The 24601-nt window shown below is 42.1% G+C and overlaps 2 protein-coding genes across 8 annotated transcripts in view; one reads left to right on the forward strand and one right to left on the reverse strand.

Moving 5' to 3' along the window:
• The window catches only part of LOC116432175 (uncharacterized), a 65030-nt gene extending 45607 nt beyond the window's left edge, over positions 1-19423 (forward strand). For all 4 annotated transcript variants that reach the window (XM_031988670.2, XM_031988669.2, XM_031988671.2 and 1 more), the window contains one exon: positions 4200-19423. In XM_031988670.2, coding sequence (XP_031844530.1) covers positions 4232-6100 — 1869 coding nt within the window. In that variant the 5' untranslated portion in view covers positions 4200-4231 and the 3' untranslated portion in view covers positions 6101-19423. The remainder of the gene's footprint in view (positions 1-4199) is intronic.
• Positions 19424-20943: 1520 nt separating this feature from the next.
• On the reverse strand, positions 20944-24593 carry holn1 (CD2 antigen cytoplasmic tail-binding protein 2 homolog holn1). 4 transcript variants are annotated; one of them, XM_031988642.2, is made up of 8 exons: positions 24462-24580; positions 23309-23403; positions 22970-23212; positions 22743-22906; positions 22292-22475; positions 22044-22225; positions 21857-21965; positions 20944-21771 (listed from the first exon to the last, which is right to left on the reverse strand). In XM_031988642.2, exons 3-8 carry the CDS (start codon positions 23094-23096, stop codon positions 21509-21511), a joined length of 1029 nt encoding a protein of 342 aa, XP_031844502.1. In that variant the 5' UTR covers positions 23097-23212; positions 23309-23403; positions 24462-24580; the 3' UTR covers positions 20944-21508. The 4 variants fall into 4 exon arrangements, with proteins under 4 accessions (XP_031844502.1, XP_031844505.1, XP_031844504.1 ...); XM_031988645.2 differs by lacking the exon at positions 23309-23403 and having other exon boundaries at positions 24462-24593; XM_031988644.2 differs by lacking the exon at positions 24462-24580 and having other exon boundaries at positions 23371-23409.
• Between the last annotated feature and the right edge of the window lie 8 nt (positions 24594-24601).

A 24601-nucleotide genomic window follows, 5' to 3' on the forward strand; every position in this document is an offset into this window, starting at 1 on the left:
AATACAAACGTCGTTGAGTTGTGCTGAGTTCAAACAAAACATTATTCTTGTTAGCAATCACATAACACAAATATCGAATTATGCTAAGTTCAAACGAAACATTGTTCTTGTTACCAATCGCATAACACAAATATTGAATTGCAAGTTTAACGCTAAATCTACCGAGTTAAATGTACCTTTTGAAATTTCTCTATAGGAACTCCAAGAGTGCATCTATTGAAACTTGAACTGCTAAATCAATTTCTTCAGCAATTTCTCAGAGAAACATCATTACCTTCCTAATAATTGTAAAATGAAGAAATCAGGTCATTCTGACCCGTTTAGTACTTTGTCTTAAACGAAACATTGTTCTCGTTACCAATATACATGCTTCACAAATCTCCACAAAAAGATCATGGAATATCTTCCACCACTGCATCATTAACGATAAATAATCCAACAAACGCAATCCCAAAACAAAAGGACAAACAGTATTCCACGTTCGTATTCCACGAACAATCCTCCGAATTCAATTCACCTTTCACCCGCGATCGCCCCTCGACCCTCCAAACTGAAGATACCTAATTAAAAAGCGAGCGCAGCCCGGGAAGAAAGAAACACAGCATCCTCTTCACGATCTCCATACACTCAATAAAGAATCAAAGCTCACGTCGCTGCGAACAGGGAGAACAGCCCGCGCGCGATTACAGTCCGCGGAATTGAACAGGATTTTAAAACGCGGCGAACGTAGCCGCGCCGTTGGCCGTGGGACAATACGAAAATCTGTATAGAGCCGGAGCGTCATTACCGGTCCCGCGGTCGTTGCCGGCCGACATAATAAAAACCCATGTCGAATAAAGTTTTTATCGGCTTGTTAATTTTCGAGGCGGGCGTCGAATCATTCGCCGCCGGGGATTTCGCTTCTGAAACAATTCCGCGTTATCATTGTTCCTTTCGGTGCCGCGGGGCTAACGTTATTTATTCTACGAGTGGAAGCGAGGGGGAACGGTGGGGTAAAAAGTTGACACGCAAACTGCCTTCGCTACGGATCCCGGGGATGATGTATTTTCCGTGAGGAGGACGAGGAGCGCGCCGAGGAGGAGCGGGCGCAGGGGTCGGAGGGCAAGGGTGCGAGCCGGCTAGCCGTGCAAAATCCGAACGAGCGAATTGAACGTGCAGGTGTCCGTAAATAAACTTGCATCGAGTTTGTGCAGCAAACCGTTGAACGTAAAGGGTAGTTACGGTCTCGCGGGTTCCGCTCGCTCTCCCACAAAGGTCCCCTGTTTCCCGAGCCGCGGCCGATTTTTATTTCGGCCACTCCGCTTCCTCGTGGCGAGCCTCGCCTGTCGTCTTTGGGCTGCCATCGGTCACGTAATTATACCCCGGTTCGGTTATCGGATTTTCGAGTTCGATGTGTGCTGGGGAATTAGTTTGATGAATATTTCTGTGAATTATTTAGATCGGTGTGTAACCTTGTGCTATGCCCCGTTTGAGTCTTTTTAGAATTCTTGTGTTCCTCTATGTAACATGTGTGTAATTTTTAACCCTTTGAACTCTGTAGGTTCCAATATTGCACATATCAAATATTTGAATCAAAGAAACTGCCCTGAAGTTATTCGATTTTCCATGCATCGAAATTTTGCACTAAGGAAAATAAAAGATCGAAGGAATGTTATAGCATTTGTCATTTTCGCTAGGGATACTATAAAAATATTGAAATATCACTTCATATATTTCACGATATTTACGCGTAAACAGAATAGCAAAAATATTGTAATAAATATTATACGAATCTTATAAACATTACAAAAACCTTATAATATAATATTAACCCTTAGCACTCCAGATGGTTTTGTCATCTATAAGCAATTGCAACTAATTTTTATGGGATCTTTAGTGAAAATGAAAAATGATATAATATTCCTTGGATCTTCTATTTTCCTTCTCAGTACAAAATTTGGATCTGTGGAAGATCTAATAATTTTAGGGTAGTTAACTCAGTAGTAGAAAACTCAGATATATTGTTATGTAATATATATTAAGTAGATAACCGATTCAAATCAAATTTTATATTTTCTTCAATAATTCAATCGCAATTACCCATGGAGATATGAAAATCTTAGATAATCAATTCGAACTAAATTCTATATTTCTTTCAATGCTACTAATTACCGAAGTTACACAGCTAAGTGTCTCCATATAAAACCGAGATTTCTCCACCGGTACGCGACGCGTTAACAAGTTAAAACGTATCCATCGTCGGCGCATCCCCTAAACCTCGACGTCGAAGATAGCCTGGCAAGCCTCCGGCTCGAGCGATCGAGTGGCGAGCACGCCCGTAACCCACGGCCACGTATAGCGTACGCAATAATGAAAGGAGAAAAGGTTATTTTAAGTTCCCGACTTATGCGCGCCCGTTAAAGGTTATAGGTATCTATTCAATATTAAAGCGGGGCTCGCTCGGCGGACGGTACACGCCGTTAGAGGGTGGCCGGAGCACGCGAGGGGTTCGAGTTTAACGGACCGCGGTTGAAACAGAAGCGCCGCCGTAGGAAAATGTCTTTATCTCCCGCGGAAAAAAGGTATAGAGGCCTATAGAAAGTTGAGTGGTCGCGTAATTCGAAACTTGACAGAGCCAAAGGGGGATGCCCCGAGTGTATGTCGGCGAGGGGGCGAGGGGGTGGCTCCTGGCATTGGACCAATGACGTGTTGTTCGATGCATACCGCGGGAGACAATGTGCGTGACCCGTACGTGGACTGTTTCCAATGATCGGCAAGAACGGCGATCTTGTCGTTCCTTTTTACCGCCATGTTTTATTTATCCGGGACAGTTTTACCCGGACTACCCCGGTGCCGGCGAGTCGCCGGAGGAGAACGCTTGTAGATGTACTTCGCTCCCTCGGTAATCGAATTGAAATTGAAACCGGCAGTTTTTCATTGGGTCTCTTTGGGTTTCTTAGCGGGATTGTAGAAATTGGTGGATGATTGTAGATTTCAGTTATTGTGGGATGGGAAGCTTTTAGAATTGGATTGTTAGATCGAAAGATTAGGAGGTGCAATTTTTCTTTTGTATTTAGATAGTTCTATTCCTTGATCGTTTCTATAATATGATTGATTACTGTGATATACTGTGGTTGTTTCTGTAATAGAATTTCTAGAAACTAGTAAACGTAGATTGTGATTGTAGATTTCAGTTATTGTGGGATGGGAAGCTTTTAGAATTGGATTGTTAGATCGAAAGATTACTGGGTGCAACTTTCGTTTGTAATTAGATAGTTCTATGCCTTGATAGTTTCTGTAATATGATTGATTACTATGACAGACTATGGTTGTTTCTGTAATAGAATTTCTAGAAACTAGTAAACGTAGATTGTGATTGTCGATTTCAGTTATTGTAGGATGGAAAACTTTTATTATTAAGTTGTTAGATCGAAAGATTACGAGGTGCAACTTTTCTCTTGTAGATATGAGATATTGAAATACAATAGTTCTATTCCTCAATCATTGTTTCTATAATAGAACTACTCTAGTGAAAATTAGTAAACGTAGATGATAATTCTCACTTTCAATTACTATTAAATAAACTTTATTTACTATGAAATAAACTAGTTCTATTCCTCGATCATTGTTTCTATAGCAGAATTTCTAGAAACTAGTAAAGTTAGATAACTTTCGATTTCAATTACTGCAAAACAGAGAACTTTTATTATCAACTTTCTCTTGCAATTAAAATAGTCCGGAAATCTCCTGAAATAAAATAGTTATTCCTTAATCATCATTTCTACAATAAACCTAAACAGTTGATCAAAGTTCCACTAGAAAATTATATCCCACACGAAGAAACTTCCTAGAACAAAGCATTAATAAATCCCTTATCTCGCATAAAGATTCAGTCTACGAACCCATTCGCATAAAATCGCCAAAAATGCATCGAAATCCCGATCGGTAAAAGAAACCGATTACTCGTCCAGCGAAGTGGCCGCTCTCGTCGCGGAGCCGCCTCAATCAAACGGAATATTCTTCGCAGCGCGGTGCGCCGGACAGCCGACATTGTCGCAGGACGTTTCGGCATCGGAAGCGAATAATTGCGTCCCGCGACCGCCGTTGGCCCGGCGTGCGCTCGCGAATCGATCGTTCCGCTTGTTAGACGGCGAAATAAGCCCGGATAAGTAAAATATACGGGCGCGTATTGAGCTTGTTCCGTTGTTGTTCGGTTGCAGGGTGGTTCCAGTGGAGGAGGAGTTCATATGGAATGGCATCGCGCGGACCGTCGCCGACGACGTTGCCAATCGCGATAGCGATGGCCGTCGCGATGTCGCTCGTGGCGAACGGCCTCTGCCCGACCCAATGCCGCTGCGACGACGATAGCCTGCGCGCGTCCTGCGCGTACGCGGGCCTCGAGGTGGTGCCGATCCAACTGAACCCGGACATCAAGCACCTGGACCTGTCCAACAACCGCGTCGGCAACATCCACCTGACGTTCGGCTTCTACTGCAACCTGGAGACGCTGGACCTGACGTCGAACAACATACACACGCTGGGCTCGGACAACTTCGTCTTTCAGAAGAACCTCCTCACGCTGAACGTGAGCAACAACGCGATCCGAGCGCTGGCCAAGAACTCCCTGCAGGGGATGGACTCGCTGAGGGTCCTGAACCTGGCCAGCAACAACATCTCCGACATGGACGAGCTGGCGTTCAAGAGCACCAGCGAGCTGGAGGTGCTGGACCTCAGCGACAACTCGATCACCAGCCTGCCAGAGGGACTACTGAAGAATCTACACAGGATCCGCACGCTGATCCTCAACGAGAACTCCTTGCTAGAGATCCCAACCAGGAACCTAGCGTTAGCGCCCAGCCTGGAGAACCTCGACCTGTCGGACAACCTGATCCAAGAGCTGAACAGAGACTCGTTGCCCTCGCTACCCTCTTTGGTCTCTCTAGACCTGGCCAACAACGTGATCAGGAACATCGCCGACGACGCGTTCGACCGTCTGCCCGACCTCCTGCGGCTAGACCTCTCCGGCAACAACCTGACGTCCGTGCCCACGGCGGCTCTAGCTAGGCTGAACGTCCTCTCGCACCTGGTGCTCAGCAGGAACCCCCTAGGTGTCCTGGACGCGGCTGGCTTCCGTAACCTCTACGAACTCAGGGTGCTAGAGCTGAACGATTGCGCGATCGCCGCGGTGCACGCTAGAGCGTTCGCCGATAACGTGAACCTGGAGCGGATCTCGATGGACGGGAACAGAGGGCTGAAGGAGCTGCCGGCCAGAGTGCTGTACGGCGCGAGGTACCTCAAGTGGGTGTCCCTGCGACGCTGCAGCCTGTCCACCCTCCAGCCGACGCAGTTCCCGGTGGACGGCCTGTCCTCGCTGCGCGTCGGCGGGAACCCCCTGGTCTGCAACTGCTCGGTGCACTGGCTGTGGAACGTGATCAGGGCGGAGGAGCGGCGCAACGAGTCGCGGCTCGAGCTGGACACGAACGACATCGTCTGCGCGGACGAGGAGTTCTCGGGCAAGCCGTTGATCGCGCTGTCCGAGGGCTCTCTGCGCTGCCGGCTCAGCCCGCTTTATCTCTCGCTGTCCGCGGCCGGATGCCTCGCGGCGACCGCTACCATTCTCGCGCTGATAGCGCACCTCACCCGCTCGAAGAGGAAGAAGCGTCTCGCCTACGCGGCGCCGAACAGGCCCGAGTTCCTGGTGTACGTCGGCAGGAACAACGACGAGCTGGACAAGAACGCCGAGTCCTACAGCAGGAGGCTGCTGGCAAGGAACGAGGACACCACCCCGTACGACACTCCGCGCGGCAAGATCGGCCAGAGGAGCCCGCAGTCGCAGGACACCAACATCTACGAGACGCCCAGGTACACGAGGAGCGGCAACAATCGCGCGGCGAACGAGCCGTACGCCAGGCAGACGGAAGAGGGCGTGTACGCGGTCGCGGACGTGACCGATCTGCGCGACGAGCCGCCGGAAGTGCTGTCGCTCTATCGCATGCACGGCCCGGCCGCCCCCGTCGCGCCCAGGCCGAACGTCCACCGGGTCGACTACGGTTACGACTACGACTACGATTACGATTACGAACCGCCGATCCCCGAGAAACCGCACGTCGTGTTCGTCTGAACGAATACCGAGGAAGGTCTCCGCTCGACGCCGGAGCGCCGCCGAGGACAACGCCGTGTAACCGGCGAGAATGGGGCGTAACGAGGGCTCCGGCGGACGGTCCAAGATTGCGGGGAAGCGGAGATCGATATGTAATCCGTGTTTCACCGGGGATTACCAAAGAAATTCTGGAGCGCCGCTAGCGATGGGACTGAACGCATCGAGTTAGGGGATGCTCGAATGTTTAACCTTTTAGGCGCGCTGAAGTGGGTACAGTACTTGGGAAGAGTTCGGAATGATAAATTATAATTTCTTTGTATATGTGAATTGACCACGAAAGCGACTATAGCGTTCCATAACAATATATCGGAAGGCCACTATAGTGGCGTACCGTAATAATCGATGCCATCTGCGGAAGCCATAGTACCGTACCTAGGTCAACGCGAATTTTTGCATTTTTCAATGGAAATGGAATTCGTAGATTTGAGAATTTTCATTCGGTAGACGAAGCAAGTTTTCTAAATGGTAATGAAGAAATTCATGCTCCGTTTCGCGCAATTTCCGGCTGTAACGCCGGACGATCCGCAATTATCATTCCGGCGTCGGATCCGATCGAACGAACGTTATTCGCCGGAGATGGTAACGAAGAACGGAACCGTCTCTTTGCCTCGGAGTATTAATCGAATCGAACGGAACGAGTCCCGGGGACACCGAGCCAATTGATATTCATGAGTGCGTAATGGTCTCGGTCCCATCGCTAGTTGTCGCGATCGCGGGGACAGGAAAGTTGGGATTTAATGAGGATCTGTTCTGACTGATTGCCCGAGATCGGCCGTGATAAGGTAATCCTACAGCTTCGCCGAAAGTATCGATTCCCGAGGCCAACGCGCGACGGTGCGGAGGCCCGCGTCGCATTCCCGTGTACGTATCTCGCGATTAATCGAGGAGACACGGCCGACGATCGAGGGCGGATCTCACGGCGAAAGATTAACGCGCTCGCTGCCACCTGGGAAATGTCAGTAGCGTGTCGCGCGACAGCGATTCCTGTTCTTATCGGAGAACGCTCCAGTCCGAATGAAAACCATCGCTTTCCGACTACGGCTCGCGCGGATGATCAAGGTAATGGCCGATCGGACAGCGACGTTCGATCTCGCGATTGCGAATGCGCGACGGTGATTAACACTGGAATTGGTTGATGAGAATTCCTTTGTAATTTCGATATTCGTGGAGTTAATATTCTTAGATTATCGTGTTTCGAAATTTTTAAACTTCATAATGTTCAAATTCTTCAATTTTCTTGTTTTCTAGTGATAATTCGATATCGCCATTGCGAATGCGCGATAGAGATTAACACTGGAAGTCGTTGATGAGAATTCCTTTGTAATTTCGATAATCGTGAAGTCAATATTCTCAAATTCCCATGTTTCTAAATTTTCAAACACAAACTTTATAATCTTCAAACTTCCAAATTATTCAATTTTCTTATTTTCAAGTAATAATTCGACCTCGCGATTGCGAAGGTGCGCTGGTAATTAACACTGGAACTCGTTGATGAGAATTCTTTTATAATTTCGATATCCGTGAAATCAGTATACTCAAATTCCCATGTTACTAAATTTTCAAACTTCCAAGTTCTTGAATTTTCAAACTTCCAAATTCTCCAATTTTCTAATTTTCACATAACACGTTGACGCTCACTTTCAAATCAGCAATGGACAAAAGCAATTCTTATTTTACCAATTACATGACTGTCGGAGAGTTCGATCAAGACAAACTTACCATATCCATTATCTATCACACCTACACTCGCGAGCATCGTTATACAAAGCATCTACATCAGCGCTTTAAAAAACCATTTATCCGTTAATTCCAGTATCGACCGATGCCTGTTCACCACGTAACACTCGTACAAATCTCCAAGGGCGGCAGCGAGCGTGTTAATCGAAAGCGTATCGTCCGCTGCAAGCCGCAGTCCCCGGTTAAGCGACGCGCAACGTCCCCGGATAAGGGACACTATACCGAGGCGACGCGTTCCGCGAGCAACGGTGAAACTCGGCCAGCGTGGCGGACGAGTTCCGAAAATGAAAATGTCTTCCGAGATAGTTGGCCAGCCACGGGAGCGGAACGCGCTCTCGCGAGCGGGGATGTCCGCGATCCGGCGCGGAATGCAAATCGAATGGCGTGTCGGACACGCGGTGCGCTCCGCGGACATATTTATTCCGTCGGATGATCGCGTGTCGCCCCCGAGCTCCCCGGCTGGCGTTCATTTCGCGTTTAAACTGTAGCGACAAATCAAATCAAAGCGGCGTCTCGTTAGCCCGTTTAAACCCTTCTAGACTAGCGTCGTCCCGAGATTACTCTCCGTCTCTCCCCCTTACCGCCCCCCTCCCCCGCGTCTGTTCTCTTATCCGTCATTGTCTCACCGTTTCTTGCGTGTCCCCGTTGTCGCTCCCCCCCTTTTTTCCTCCCCCGGATCGAACGAGAGCCCGCTTCAAGCCGAAGAACGACAAGATATTTCGCGATACAGTCGGCTACCTCAAGGATCAACGAGAAACGAGTTCGACGGAACCGAACGATCCTTTCTCGACGGCGAACGGTGTCACGAAATCACGCGTTCGACGCATCCCAGACAGCTTTGACACTGAAACTACCGGAGGGGTCAAATGTCCCATGTCCCATCTCTTCTTTTTGCGATTTTTAGAAAGGTAACAAATGTCTCTCTGAGAAATTGGTAGAGATTCATTTAGCACTACGCGAATTGAATTGTAAATCGATTAAAGTCTGAACAGACTCTTGGAGTTTATAGCGAAATTTTCGAAAGTCAATTGAAGTGCTCGGTGGTTTTAGTGTTAACACTAGAACCAAGCGAAACTTGTTTATTTTCCGTCGAAACGTAGTTTATTAACCCTTCGCACTCGAGAGGTGACTCGTGAGTGACTTATTATTATTATTATTATTTACTGACTTATTTATTAATTTATGATGTTAAGTTTGGAAGAAAGAGATGTTACGTTTTGAATATGATGAATGAGTGACTCTCACTTGATTCGGTACAAGAAAACTATCAAGTTGAATATTCAATATTTCAAATGGAACTTTGCTACGTAATATTGAAATGAAACTCAATTTATCTATGAATTATCGTTAAATTAGTTTCAAACTATATCTCGTGAGAAAATGTTGAATATTTCCATTAACCAGTTAACTGCGTTTGACGAGTATACACGTCATCGTAAAGCTTGACACGATACTAATTCTTTCAGCCATGAATTCTTTATTTTTTCGCATAAATATATAATTCTTCTTTATTTCGCTTCGATCTTTCATTAAAATATACTCAACATGCATAAACCAGAGGTTTTCCTAATTAAATTCCACAGTTAACTGGTTAAAAACTTTCGGGTGCAAAGGGTTAAGGTTCAGAGCGAACTGCTGAAGCAGGTTCCTTGATCGTTTCTCGAAGTATGTATATGTTTTTGGTAATTGCGAAGGTGGACGTTAATAAGCTTGATTCATCCGATAGTTTCGGTGTTAAAGATCGTCCAGCAATCGACGTTTTTGGGGAGATCGTCATACGTGCCGTGCGATTGGACTCTGGTACCGTGTTGTACACCTGGTGTGTAATTGGTCCCGAACAGATTGAAACCCGGAGGATCCGTAAAAGTTCCCATTATGTGCTCGGTTTTAATTGACCGGTCCCTCGAGGAGGCTTTTAATTGATCACTGGTCGCAGCATATGTGACTATTCCGGCCGAGGCTTCGTTGCGATTGATTCGGAAAGACCTCCCCGCGGGACTGCGCGAAATTACGAATTGCGTACCTCGAAGCGCGCCGTTGTTTTCGGTCTGATTCGTTGATCCAAATCGTTCCACTCTTTCTCCATTTTCAAGAGTCAACATCCTTTCGGCGCTGCAACAATCGAGAAACAAAAAAAATTCACAGAAATTCTCGCATTCGGAAAACACTCTCGACAATCCTGAAACGAGTGAAATCGTTTCTTATCGATGAAACAGTAATATAGGCGAATGAATACAATGTTTGTTGTTTATAAAGAGCAGAGATCTTAGTGAATAATCAGAATTGCTTGTTCCACGAAGAAAGCAGTCTCGAGAACAAATAAAATCGCTTTCTCGCAACTTTGCGCCGAAGTGTATGTCGCGCGCAGCGAAGTGTTTCAGCGCCGGAAGGGTAGATGAACCCGAAGATGCATATTAATGCGGATTTCGAGCAGCTGCGTCCAAGAACACGGTGTGCAAGTGCACCTGAAGATTTTAGTGGCACCGGTTAGCGTGCTCGCCCTCGGATCACCGCGTTCCTTCGCGCGAGACACTTAAGGGAGCAAAAAGACACGTGTTTAGAGGCTCGCCGGGCCGGTCGGCCGCGCGAGGGCCACTTTCGGCCATCTTTGTAAATTGAAGCAATAATAGACGCGACCTTTACCTAATAGACACACCACATATACACACACACACATCGCCACACGACACGGTTCGAGTGTACTTAGACACGAGATTACACGTTTATACAGACTTAAGCGTATACATATATAAATAATATATATATATATTCTATATATATATTTATTTATTAATTTATGATGTTAAGTTTGGAAGAAAAAGATGTTACGTTTTGAATACGATAAATGAGAGAGTGAGAGAGAGAGAGAGAGAGAGTAAGAATGAGAAAAAGAGTGAAGAAAGCAAAATATACTTGAGCGGATCAGAAAGATAAATCAGCGCCCACGTGAATATACAAGGTGTACGTAAAATACTCATCTATCTATGGCATACAAAAATCAGTAAACGTTCCTCGATATTCACAGCATCCCTCATCGCAGAATAAAAGGTTTCAAGCGTGTCGATCCTTTCAGTATTAACCCTTCGCACTCGACAGTATTTCTCATTCAAAATATTCATTACCTTCTGACTAAATATTAACGATATTTCTCGCAACTAACACAATCGATTATCTTCTATAAATTAAGAGACGGAACTATTCTACTTCGACGTTTTATGTGCTGATACATTATACAAGGTTTAATATTGAATTGAAAATTTTATAAGTTTGCTGTGTCGAATCAGGTGGCAAAAAGTTAACATGAGAAACATAGAAATACAATTCCGCCCCATAATCTACGCGAAATGTTCCTTTGCGTAATTTACAACTCCTAATATTCCATCAGAAAATAATGAACGTCTGTAACGAAAAATATCGTCGATTGCAGAGGATCAAAGAAATTTAGCAAACTGAATTCTGAATCAAAGTCTCAACAGATGGATTCTATAAAGAAATTTCAAAAAGTCAATTTCGCTTCTAGTGTTAAATTCTATTTGATATCTTCACCACTACATCATAGAGCAAGGGGTTAAACAAAAATCATCCCGTAAAAATTTCTGATAATTGTATTAACCCCTTAACTTGTACGCTAAACAGGCCGAACTGTGAAAATAATGTGAAAGCAAAGAAAAAATCCTTTTATTGATATTTACATGGGATTGTAAGCTATAACACTTATTTATTCAAGAATAAAATACAGCCTTTTCCATGGAACAAAAGCGCAGTATATCAAAATTGATTTTTTCAAAAAAAACTGTGCGTTAAGGGGTTAATCGATGATTCTGTTCGAGGAAGATGAGTATTTTACAGACGCCATGCGCGGAAGGGAGAGTCGCACCTTCGAATTCGTCTGGTGGAGAACCGCGACGAGGGTGTCGCGGAGCGATGAGAATCATTAGGCGAACTCGCGGGTCGCGACGCCCATCCCATAATCCGGCTGCGTGTGTCTCGCCGTCGAGCGCCTCCTCAAAACGCATTTCACCCCCGCCGGCGCCGCCGCCGCCGCCGCCGCCGCCCGCCCCTATCCCTGCACTCGTCGGAAATTTCATGGAATATCGAATCCACGCTGATTAAAGTCTCTCTCTCCCCCCCGCATCTAGCTCGCGCCGCGAGGAGAAGTTCGCCCGTTAAATATTCATTCGGGCCGGCGATAAACCTCTGCCCGCAAGAACGCGACGGGCTCTCGATAGGATCAGGAGTTATGACTCGGTCCCTTGGCCAGAATGATTATCTCCGATTGATGGAGCACCGGCCACGCTCGCGCTCGCGTCCGATCCGCGCGGTTCATCGGTTTCGCATTCGTAATTAGAACGGATCGCTCTTCCGTATCGAAGGAGGAACGGAATATCGATGCTCGCTTTTTAGAGAATTGATATGCTTTTTCACTTTTTTGGGTACTTAACCTCTTTGCCTATGATTTCTTTCTCAGATCGAGACGGCTACTTTGTCATTGATAATTTATTGGAAGAGAAAAATTCTAGGCGTATGTTACGCCTATATTTCCTTTTAAGTGTAACAGTTGATTACAGGGGAATATTTATTTTGAATTCGAATGAACTGAGTGATATATATATTTGTTGAATCATATTGAAAATCTTCATCGCGAGTCTCACTCGTAGTGTGAGATCTCGTTCGGTTGGCTAAGTGTTGTGGAACAAAGCTATTTTATTCCAATATTTCACGTATCGAGGCATTGTATGAAGTTCGATATTAAATATTTGATTTTGTAGTTTTACCGCGTTAAATCAAGTGGTGACAGAGCCCGAGAGCAAGTTTTAATGGAGATTGTTAATTATTAATGGATACTGAGACCTAGGTTACTAATTTACGAGATTCAAGGTACTAGATCTCATCGTTCATCGAATTTAATATTCAAGGGAAATTGAAGTTGTTTAATACTTTGCATTCGTATTTGATATTAAAAATATTCATCATTTCCTAATAAAATATTGATAACACTATCTGCAACTAACGTAAAGAGGAATCTTGCATAAATCAAGAGACAGAACTGTATTTTTGCTTCACGCGTTGGTACCTTACAAAATTTAATATTGAATTTTACATTTTGTGTTCAATCGAGTGCAAATTTCTTCCTCATAAAGTGCACTAATTCTTCAACTCATACATTGAGTTACATTCAAGTTTTCACTGACTTCAGATTTTTTTTATTATTTCTTTACGTTTTTTCTTCACGTGTACTATTCTCAGTCCCACAAAAAATTGATACTTGCTATTGGTAATTGGTTTAGTAAAAATTTCATATTATATTGGTCATTCCCCGATAAAATATCGATAACACTATCTGCAACTAACGCAAAGAAAAATCTTGCATAAATTAAGAGACAGAACTGTTTTATATTTACGTTTCACACGTTGACACCTTGCACAAAATTGAACATTGAATTTAAAATTTCACAATTTCACTGTGTCCAATCGAACGACTAGGACTCGCCACCCGAGTGCAAAGGGTTAATAATCGCATTCGAATTCCCGCGCCCCCGAAGGTGGCGAATTCAAACAGCATTAACAGACAAAACGGCTCAATAATTCAAGCGAAATTTTTCGAAACCCGGCCGGCCGCGTCCCCGTCGAGCCCGACCGGTTCCCCCGGCGCTCTCCGCTTAATTTACGCGGCCGTTTAACCTCCCGGCGGGTCCCATAAAAAATTGACGCGGCTAAACGAGAGGATGAAATATTCGTGCCACCTGTAAGAACGTGGACTCGGCGCGAGCAGGTCCGACGTGTACCGCGCGTCTCGCCTCTCGACGGAGCCAGGCAACCCTAAAAAATTCATTCTCCTGGAAACTGCCGATTCCGGAGTCAGAGGTCACGGGGATACGGCTCCCTACTGACCTAGAAGTCGCTCCGTCGCTCCGGTCCTCCGTCGTGTCGGAACTTTCCGAAGTTTCGATACCGAATCCGCGCGAACTTTACCTCGCGACGGCGGAATCCGTTCGGATTTTTCATTTCCCATCTCATTTTCCTGTCGGACGCTTCTCCCGGGCCCTCGGCGCGTTGATCGACGCTGATAAAACCATCCGACTATCGCGACCTTTCCAGTTCCGGTGATACGGGCACGGTTTCCGAGCCGCGGACCGAACTTTCCCAGTTTTATTCGGTGCAACGATCGGGGAACCGTTGGTATTCTATCCGGTGTTCGTGAAGTGTACTTCGGGGAATGTGTAATACGAGTGGAGCCGGAGGAATCGAAGATTCCGTCGGTGCCCAGTGATACGATATGTTTGTCGCCGAACTAGCATCTGTGGAACTTTCGTAATCACTGGACTGGGAGGACGCTGCGCGTTCGTCGCGCGTAAGAGTCGGTCGGAGATTCGACGATAACTTTGATGAGCTTTATTCGCCCCTTCAGTTGCAATATGGTTTCCATCGATACGAACTCTTTATAGTCTAAATTTCTCATTGTTGTAAATTACAGAAATCTCAAAGAATTCTAATTACAATGAACATTTGATAATGAAACAGCAACAGTTACAATGAAGTCATTAAGAAACATTCAGGGTTTCTTTCTTTAAATCAGTCCGCGACACATGTAGATTCTCGCGACCTGTTGTCAGAGTGAGAATAACAGTTCAAAGATTCAACGCTAACTTTGATGAGCTTTATTCGCCCCTTCAGTTGCAATATGGTTTTCTCATTGTTGTAAATTACAGAAATCTCAAAGAATTCTGTACCTGTTACAATCTCGAATTAGAGTGAACATTTGCCAATGAAACGGCAACATTTACAACGAAGTCATTAAGAAACAATTCAGGGTTTCTTTCTTTAAATCAGTCCGCGACACACGTAGATTCTCGCGACCTTCTGTTGTCCGAGTGATTAATTGTTCCACCCTCGTACGCTTCGCAGCCTCCATCGGAATGTACCGCGCGTACGTTCGTTAAAATAGACTTTTAAATTTGGAAACGAAGCGACACGCTGATACAGCAGTCGGCGGTCAATCTTCGGGCAGTTAATTTCGTCGGCGTACGAATCATTTCTGTCGAAACGATTGTTCCGCTGTCAAACGCGGGAAAGGGCGGGAGACAAATAGCAACAGACGCGGGATTGAAACCGTGGCGGGGTGGTAGCTGGCAGCTACGAAAGAAGTAGATTAAGGACCAATTAAAAGAAAAGCGAGAGGGAACGCCGGGGGAACCGGAGGGGAGGGGAAGAAGGAGAGACCACCCCGCGGCCGGGGCGAAATATTAGAGTTGGAAGCGTTTCGTTCCACCTTCCCGGTCGGTTAGCCAAGATTCTTCGGTGGCACTTGGCCCAACTCGTTAGTCATGGCAGTTAGTCATGCTACACGGAATCCGGCCGTCTGAAGAACGGAGAAGAGGATGAAAAAGACGGGGTAGGTTGCGTGGAGAGGCGGAGGGTTCGATCGGCCCTGCAGAAAGGGTTCGATGGGTTAGAAAATAGCCGAGGAATTTGATCGTGAGCAATAGCGGACGAACGCTGGAACATTTTCTCTTGCCACATCGAACGATTAACGCGTGAGCAATTCTTCGCGATTAACACTGGAACTACCGAACATTTAACACGTTCAACCAAATCTAATTACTATAGTTCATTTCGATTAAACGATTATTTGACATTTTTGTATTATAAACAATGCCGAACGCGGTGATATTGGCAAGCACAGTAATAACGCGATTTAATCGAATGATTAATATTATATATTTTTCCCATTTTCTGTATTCTGCTCTATGAAATCGTGTGGCGTTCAACGTGTTCAACGTCTGTAAAAATTGTAATAGATTATCTCCAGTTTCTTTGGATATTCATCGTAGTACTCAAGTGAAACTATTTCCAAAATTATTTCAAATATGCTTTCGAGGTATTAATAACTGCGAAACAAATCGAAACCGGTCATTCTGACTGGTACGTAGTTCTAGCGTTAACACGAATGCCGCACCGAGAAAAATTTACAAAATGAAGATAATCTAATATCAAATTACCTAATTGAGATGCGTTATTACTGCAGGTTTATCTTGTCAAGTAATTTGGAAGCTACTGTTGACCAACGTAGCAGTCAACGTGTTAAACAGTCGAACAACGAGAGAAAAGCTTTCCGAAACTACTAAATCGATCTCGATCGAAACATTTGTCAGTCGAAGTCTCTACGAATGTCGGCATCGAATAACTAACAAAGTCGAACCGTCCGACTGACCAACAACGGAACGTTGGACGTTATTGAACCAGAGTATAAATATAAAACGTACGAAGCTTCAAACAGAAGTGGAAACTAAAAACAAATGGCGGGCGCGGCGCGAACGTGTCTCCGGCCAGCTTCTCCTCGGTCCCTTTTCCTTTTTCCTCTCTTTCTCGTCGCGTCCCTTTTTCCGGTTTTGTAGCGGGTGGATTTCGACGCGTTTGAGGCGACGTTCCCCTCCATTGACGGCTATTTTTGTATGTACATAGAAGCGAAGGCACGCAACGCGCGTTTCCGTTTCTCGCGTGCGTGCGTGCGTGCGCGCGGCGAAACTGTCTGTCTGTCTGTCTGTCTCTGTGTGTCCATTAGGAACTTTTTCATTTCTAATGAATGTTCGTTTTCCCGTCTCTCTCTGTCTACGATAGTATCTCCGCCGGTTTCATAACAACGATGCGAGAATACCGTAACGATTCTTCGAGGGCCTTTGTCGGGCTGTAATTCCGCTTGTAAATCGTAGACGGTAGCGCTTCGCTCTCTTCGCGCGGGTGGTGACGGCTCGAGTGCCGTCCCTACCTCGCCCTTTTCGACGATGCTAATGTCCCTAACTATGAGCATCGATGACGCGACGGTGCCTGACGTTTGAGAAGAATCGCTCGGGTGCACGCCCGTTCGTCGACCTCGATTGTCCTGAAAACTGAACGTACCACGATGTTTTAACCCTTCGCGAATGAAGATTGTTTTTAGCGCGCGAAACCTTTCGCAGATTCTAAATTAACCCTTTGCAATCCAGAAGTTTTTCTCGCTGGAAATATTCAATGTTTTCTAATGAGATACAGACATTTTCTTAGATTTAATTGAGAAATGTTTTCGTTTTCGTTTAATTTCAATGTTTCGTACACTGGTGCGTTATGCAAAGTTTAATATTAAATATCAAAGTTTAGGGTTTTGCTGTGTCATCATTTGACTTAGAGGCGCCTATGGAGTGCAAAGGGTTAAACGCTGAATACTTAAATCAGAAAGAATGAGGAAACTGATTTCTTGCTGTTCGAATAGTTGAATCATTTGTTTGCAACTTGGTTAACCTTCAGCACTCCTGATGGTTCTGTAATTTATCAGCAACTGCAACTAATTTTTATGGGATCTTTAGTGAAAATGAGAAATGATGTAACATTCATTGAGATCTTTTGGTTTCCTTCGCAGTACAAAATTTGGTTGTGGAAAATCGAATAATTTTAGGGTTTCTTTGATTCGTTAAAATATTTAATATTATAACTGGTGTAATATTGGAGCCTAGAGTTCAAAGGGTTAACGCTAGAACACCGTATCAGTGAGAATCAGTGGTTTCCTTTGTTTCGTAATTATTGATTATCTCCGAAGCATCGATTATTCGAAATGAAATTGATAATGAATAGTTAATTGATACAATGAACGTTCGAAGAAACTGAGAATAATCTATTGTTACAATTTTTGTATGGATTACGTATTAATCGCGTGCTCGGCGGTAGTGTTCAAATTTCATTTAAAACTCTGTGCTTTCTTTCGTTCATTTGACTTTATATCAATTCCTATGTTGTCTGATTAATCAGTTTCTCAACGCAATTCAATTTTGCTAAAAACTTATCTGACTTTCGCTTTTCTTTTGCAACTAGTTATTTCGCGATATATAAAATGGTGCGTTTAGTTTAACCCCTTGTCATGTGATATCTTCAATTATGATTTAAATTATGATCCAAAGTATAATTGATGTCCATGGAATAATGTTTATGAACTCAAAAGAATTATTGCGAAGTACCTCTTTTAAATATTGAATATTCAGTAAGATACTAGATGCTCCAGATGTACCGGAATATTTCTAGTAATTTATTAGGTTAATTAACGAATAACTTGATTCTACAGTGATTCACAGCAGAAACATGTAAATTTCTGACTGAATTTATTAAAACTTGCTTCAAATTTTACTTTATAATAATTCTAATTGTATTAGTAACTATTTGATACAAAGGGTGCTTCAGAAATAATAGAATGCTCCCATTCACTAATTAACCAACTTCAGTGATTACCCTATTACATTCTGGTATTACACTGAATCATTCATAAATCATAAACATTATATTTTATTATTATATATTATCCATATAAATAATATATAATTATTATTATACACCTGCCCTATTATTATATTATTTATACAAATCATAAATATATATACCATACGAACTGCAGCCGAGCGATGTCTTCTCAAACACCATAAGGTATCCGCCAGTGGTGTCACGTGCTCGCATATTTAACGTTAATGGAGTACTTTAGAACTGTGTAGAGTAGTTAAGATTAGAATTAAGACAATACAGAAACCGTTGTTTATTTTTCATCGTTTACGAAGCTCGTCAGAATGCTTTGTTACAGCTTGCATACTTACGTGCGTTTATGAAACCGGCTTACAAATGCGTCCACTGTTTGTGCCGTTCTTACCTTTTTATCTTTGTCCTTCGTCTGATCGTTTCCTCTGTGATCCCAGATACGTACGTTGTCGATTGAAGCAACAACAACGACAACAACAACAACAACAACAACAACAACAACAACAAAAGAAGACCAAATCATTGTATACTTGTTTCCGTTAGTCTCTCTGCGCAAATCTAACGCACTGTATATCTCTGTGTCTGTCTCTCCTGTAAATAGTTTCGTGTGTTTATAGCCGTTTTGTACAGTCGCTTAACCTTTTTCTCTTCGCAACATGTCCCGCCAAAAGTAGGTGGCAGTTCAGAGACACCGAAAACTCTGTGACGATCTCTATTTTACTATATATATATAACTTGCTGAATTTTCGTAGAATCACGTGTTAAGGAATTGGTAACTATTTTCTTGCTTCTTTTTCCTCGTATTCGAAAGGATCGTGAATCGAGACGCAATAATACCCGTTTGTTTCACGAGTCGGCGAAAAACTGTTCGTAACTCTTAGATCGAACGTGGCGGAAACGACTTTATCGACGGTAAGGTCGATCGATCCGCGTAAGTTGTCGCGACGTTCGATAAACAAACGTAGGATGTAATTTTCGTTCGTTGTGTAATTTTTGACGGTCTTTGTCAGTCGAATTTTACGAGTTCGAATTCCGAGAGTGATATCTCGCGTTGTACTTGAAACCACGCTCCGAAATGATTTCTGAACTTTCGGGAGGAGCCACGAATTTATACTTAACGATTTATAAAGAGGCATACATAAATGCATACTCACGGGTACATATGTATGTACGATTTACTTACATACACGAAATATTTTAAGTAACCATATAGAAATTTCATACATTGCTAATAAAAATGTTTAAGATACCTAATAAAATTATATTGTATATTCAGTACATACTTACGGTCCACTGTGTTGAAGTCCCTACCTTTGTGTTCGTGTTGTCCGGTGTGTGTCAGTGTGGTAGCTTTGTGATTGTCCTGATCCTTGTGTCTTTGTGCATCCTCTTTGTGTAGTTTTCTGTTTTTCGAGCACTAACTTTCACACGTTCGTTACCAGCCTGCATATTTGTGGCAATTTTATATTTTACAATGAAATTTTATTAATATTAATAAATTATATAAGAATATCTTATTTTGTTATTTGAAATTATAAGCTGCAGCATTATATTTAGGAACTCAACTCCAGTTTCATTTCTTCGTTTTGTTTAGATTTATTGGATTGAAGAAAATACAATTGAGGTCCTCCGAAATAAACGATGGTAGCGAACGTGTTAACCTCTTGCCCTATGATTTATTTCTCAATTGTACTTGACGAAACTTTATCGTTCATAATTCAGTAGAAAAGACAAGAAATTTCCACTCATTCTGCGTCAAGTTTACAACTGTTAAAGATTGATAACAGACAAGTAATATTTAATTTTGTTAAAAATAAATAAATCACATTTACATTTGTCGAGTTCCATTGAAAACTTTTATCACGAGACACGTTACCGTAAGGCAAGGGGTTAAGGAAATTATTTTAACACGTTAAATGCCGATTTCATAGAGCAAAATACACAAAATGGGAGAAGTGTATTAAATTTGAATGAATTGCATTATTATTGCACGTTCATATAACTGGATGTCACCGTATTAGATAGCATTATTTATAATATACAAATATTTTCAAATAATCATTTAATTGAGCGAACTACAGTAATCCGATTTAGTTGGGTCACCGGTGACCCCCCATGGCATTCAACGTGTCAACGATTTGCTTTGTGTTTGAATGAGACTAATTTGTTTATAATTTGAACTCGCGATTCAGATGAATATAAGGCGTTCGAAAACGTCTAAAATTGATTTTTCTGAACACGTAAAAGTAATGGGAGGACATCGGACCCCACTTCGCTAAATAAATAGGGGTGATCGTAAAGGTTTTATGCTCGGGTACAAATAGATTTACTTTGGGGATAAAATCCCTATTTAAAAATACCACGGCCGTCGCGAACTATAAATTCCGCCACCCCTATTCCCATCGGGTATACACAGGAAGTTTCTGAAGTGTGAGCTCGGTTTTTTTTTCTCCCTTCTTTTTAAGTAACGTGCCGGATGGCGTTTAGTACGGCGGCAGGATGAACGATTGAGAGTACGCTTAACACTTAGGCAACCGCCTAAAAAGAACTATAACTACAATCTCTTCCATTATCTTCAATTGAACTCATACAATTTGGTTAAAAGCTTTGTTTTGTAAAAAGAACCGTATTTGATGAATTGCGAATAATCCCACTTTAAGATTTACTAAAGAAAAAATAAACAGAATCAAAGGCAATAAGTTGCTAAGTGAAAAGTGGGAGATCTCGTTCGGTTGGCTGAGTGTTAAGAAGGTATGCATCTTCCAAATTTGTAAAGACAGCGAAGAATGCCACTGTATTTGTCAAACAGATAATTTTATTCGTGCGATATGTATTAAGAAATGGACACTTTCTCTCTTGTATCCAACTTATCGTGGAATGAATTGTTACTCAGTATTAGTACTGATGATACGCTAGTTTAAATAAAGACGAGAAAAGTTTTTAACTTGTTACAAGGTTGTAACTATTGAATGTTTCTTCATTAAACTTTGTTACAGTATTATACATGTTCGGCACTCTACTAAATCATGAATTGCTTTCAATCATGTTGAATATCAATTACACCGAATAGGGTACTACAGCGTGTTCAACGAGCCGAGATAGTACAAATAAACGAGACATTAGCCTGCTAAGCACGTGATAAATGCAACATTCCAGCTATGGACTCTGAATGATTAATCCAACTCTATTCTGTCGAAACGATCGTCACGTGTGTCGATATAGTCACTAGCTAAACTCGTTAATCACGCTATTGTTTCACAGTGTTTGATCAAGCTTTACAATATTGTCAAAATATTAATGTACTATTTGCTTTTTTCTTCTTTTTTGTTTAGTTAGTCGGGGTTATACTGAATGAAAATATCACAGATAGAGTTCGAAATCCATTCTTGCGGCGTTATAGAATTGATTAGTTTGTCCCTTTTTTCGTACCCACGCTCCACTTTTAAAATATCCTTCCTTGGCCCACGCATGCATCTGCTGGCTCGTGTAAGGCCCATGAATTTCTGCACTTTCGTCCTGCGACCATTTTAATTCCCACATTACTTCATCATCTTCTTCTTCTTCGTCGTCGTCTTCTTCTTTAATATTATCTTTTTCAGATTGCGCTGTTCCTCTGATGCTACCTGTAAAAAATGTTTCATAAATGTTTCAAAGGTAAATTAATTGAAATAAAGAATAAAGTGAAAACTACGTAGAAAATATAATAACCTCCACCATCATCCAACTTTGCTTTTTCTTTTTCATCAAAGTCATCTGCATACATATCTAATTCTGCTTCTTGCTTCGAAGGATGAGCATGCTTTTCAGACTTTTCCACCTATAAGAAAGAATAACACAGTGAAGTTAATTATATCACTATAATGCATATTAGTATGGATATGTTAAAGTAACAAACCTTCTTTTTTATATGCTCATAACTTTCTTGATATATATCCATGTTTCCTGTACGAGTTAACAATTCATTTGCTAATTCTGTTAATTTTATAATTTCCACGGAATTTCCATCATCTTCTACTTCTTTCTTTTCTTTTTTCCTCTTCCATCTCTCTGCAGTAGTTAATCTCTTTTTTCCTTTACCTAAAATTACTCAATTCAATAAATCCATCTGTTTCTGGACAAAGTTTCATTTATTGAAATACTTACCAAGCCTACACAAAGCCTTGGATACTGTTTCTCCAGGTTTCAGGTATTCCAATATTTGTTTATAGAGGTGAACTGGATTGAACATAATATCTGGACCTTCATCATCACTATCGCTATCAGCCAATCCATGTTTAGCACTGCTTTTGTTTCCCTTCTTTGTACTTGCTGTGGAACTCGGTTTGATCTATCAAGATTATGCCTTAGTAATGTTTTGCATCACTGAGTAAACAAGGCGGGTTTACAGATAATTCTATTTGCTGCTGTATAAAAACACATTCTGAAATTTCAATGTGTAGAAGTCCAAAAACAAAAGCGATTATTGAAATAATAAAAAATCTACTTTATACAGTACTAGAAGTTAATAACCCTTTTCTTGTCACAACTAAGATGAACCACAAAAATATCAATTATCCTAAAATGTAAAACTGAACTCTTGATTCATTTGACAAACCTGCATCCAATCGATATTGTCCAACCAATTATCTCTTATCTCTTTCTCCTTATTCCAAAGATAATGGCCCTCTTTATCAAAGTGGCCCTCCTCTAACTCTTCTTTCATGTTAAATGCTGTAAACCCCACATTTGTTTCAGCAGCAATTGGCCCATCCTCCACACCTTGATATAAAATACAGGTAATTAATATTTGAACCGAATCCAATTTCATATATTCTTATGTACCTTCAATCTCATCTTCATTCATAACATTGTAATTATCTTCATTAGCATCATCTTCTTCATCCGAGTCTAACGAATTCTTTGCTGGCCCTCTATTATCTTCTATCTGATCAAATTTGCGTTTCAACATTGTTTCCTTTTGTATTTACCTTTCCGTTTCTTGTGCCTTTCCTCTGGGATTAATTCTTCGTGTTTAACGCGCAATTTCATTCAAATTGGAAGGAGTATTTGCTGCCGTAGAATATCCTGTTTACATTTACAAAAATAATGATTTTAGCCTTGCACACCGATAAGTCGACTTATTCACATTACGTACAAAGAAATCTGATTGCACAAACGTACATAAAACGATACGTGTATTATACTTTGTATATTTAGCTTGATTCAGGTTAGTTTACACGTACTGTGAAAATGACATTGGTTCCCCAAAGCGTCGCCTGGCAGGATGCAGAAGAATTAATACGCATCAACGTGATTTTAGTCACAGATTTGGATTTAAGATTAATAAAGATTCCTCGTGCAACGTAATTTTTTGTCTACGGTTCTACTTTATCGATACTGTTAAAAATATTCTACTGTACCAACGAATTCAAACAATTCCTGTTATTGGAATTTGTAAATTAATTTCAGTGCTATAGATAACTAAAATTAAAGCACAAGAAATGTATTTCAAAAACCACTTGTTGAAATAGAAAAAGAATTAAGACTTATTGTAACAATTACAATGTTGTATTTGAAGAGTTAGACTTGTACAAAATTAAAAAACTATCTAAAAGAGTGAAAATGGTATTATATGATAAAATTATGTATATTTTCAGTTCTGTCTTCTTTATTTCACTTTCTGTTTCCTCATCGCGCTCTATTTTATTTCTATTTCCTCTCTATTGAATCCAACCATGATTTTTAACAAAACTAAAAGTTTCTATGTTAAGACAAGATGGCTGCCAATAAATAAAAACTGCGACAACATACTAAAAATCACATTTCATTGTACAGAATCAGAAGGTAGTTTCTAGAATTCAAAATTTCTCCTAATTCCCACAAAGTCAGCACCATCTAGAATAAAACGCCCAAACTGTCAGCGCAGACTCACAGTCCATATTTCAAGTCAGTGGATCTGTATCATACGTACTTCACCATAGATGGCGCAAGTACTTCACACGTTCAATACATCTAATTACATTTATTAACCGCATTCACTTACATTAATTCCCTATTTTCACCGAACTACATATCCTTCCTCATTAATAAATTTCCACAACACAAGTAAATCCACATAACAACCACAGATCTCATCACAAAAATAATCCTCCCAGAATTCCTCCGTCGATAATGAAGCTCTTTCCGTTCCGCACGAAAACAGACCCACAAAAATCTAAATTCAAAATTCAATACAGATCGCAGTCACTAAATAACTTAAATAAATTATCTCCCTCGCGAACACCTTCCCAAGAAAACTCACAAATTACCCAAGTAGGTAAATACCATACTCTACCGTTATTCGCCATTAAATACCGCGACACAAGACGGATCTCTCTCGAATCCCGTCCGCCAGTTGTCCAGCGCCGGTGAAAGCCGGCCGTCCGTTTTGAACGGTGCTGTAGAATGGGCGTTGCTCCGATTACAACGAGTCCC

The sequence above is a fragment of the Nomia melanderi genome, chromosome 11 (assembly GCF_051020985.1).
Source record: "Nomia melanderi isolate GNS246 chromosome 11, iyNomMela1, whole genome shotgun sequence".
NCBI classification, from domain to species: domain Eukaryota; kingdom Metazoa; phylum Arthropoda; class Insecta; order Hymenoptera; family Halictidae; genus Nomia; species Nomia melanderi.

Coding starts and splice junctions, on each gene's coding strand:
- holn1 (XM_031988645.2), bottom strand. CDS start 23,096: ATGTTGAAACGCAAATTTGATCAGATAGAAGATAATAGAGGGCCAGCA. Junction 21,966..22,043: donor ATGAGCATATAAAAAAGAAG/GTTTGTTACTTT, acceptor TCTTTCTTATAG/GTGGAAAAGTCTGAAAAGCA. Junction 21,772..21,856: donor AAAGTTGGATGATGGTGGAG/GTTATTATATTT, acceptor CATTTTTTACAG/GTAGCATCAGAGGAACAGCG.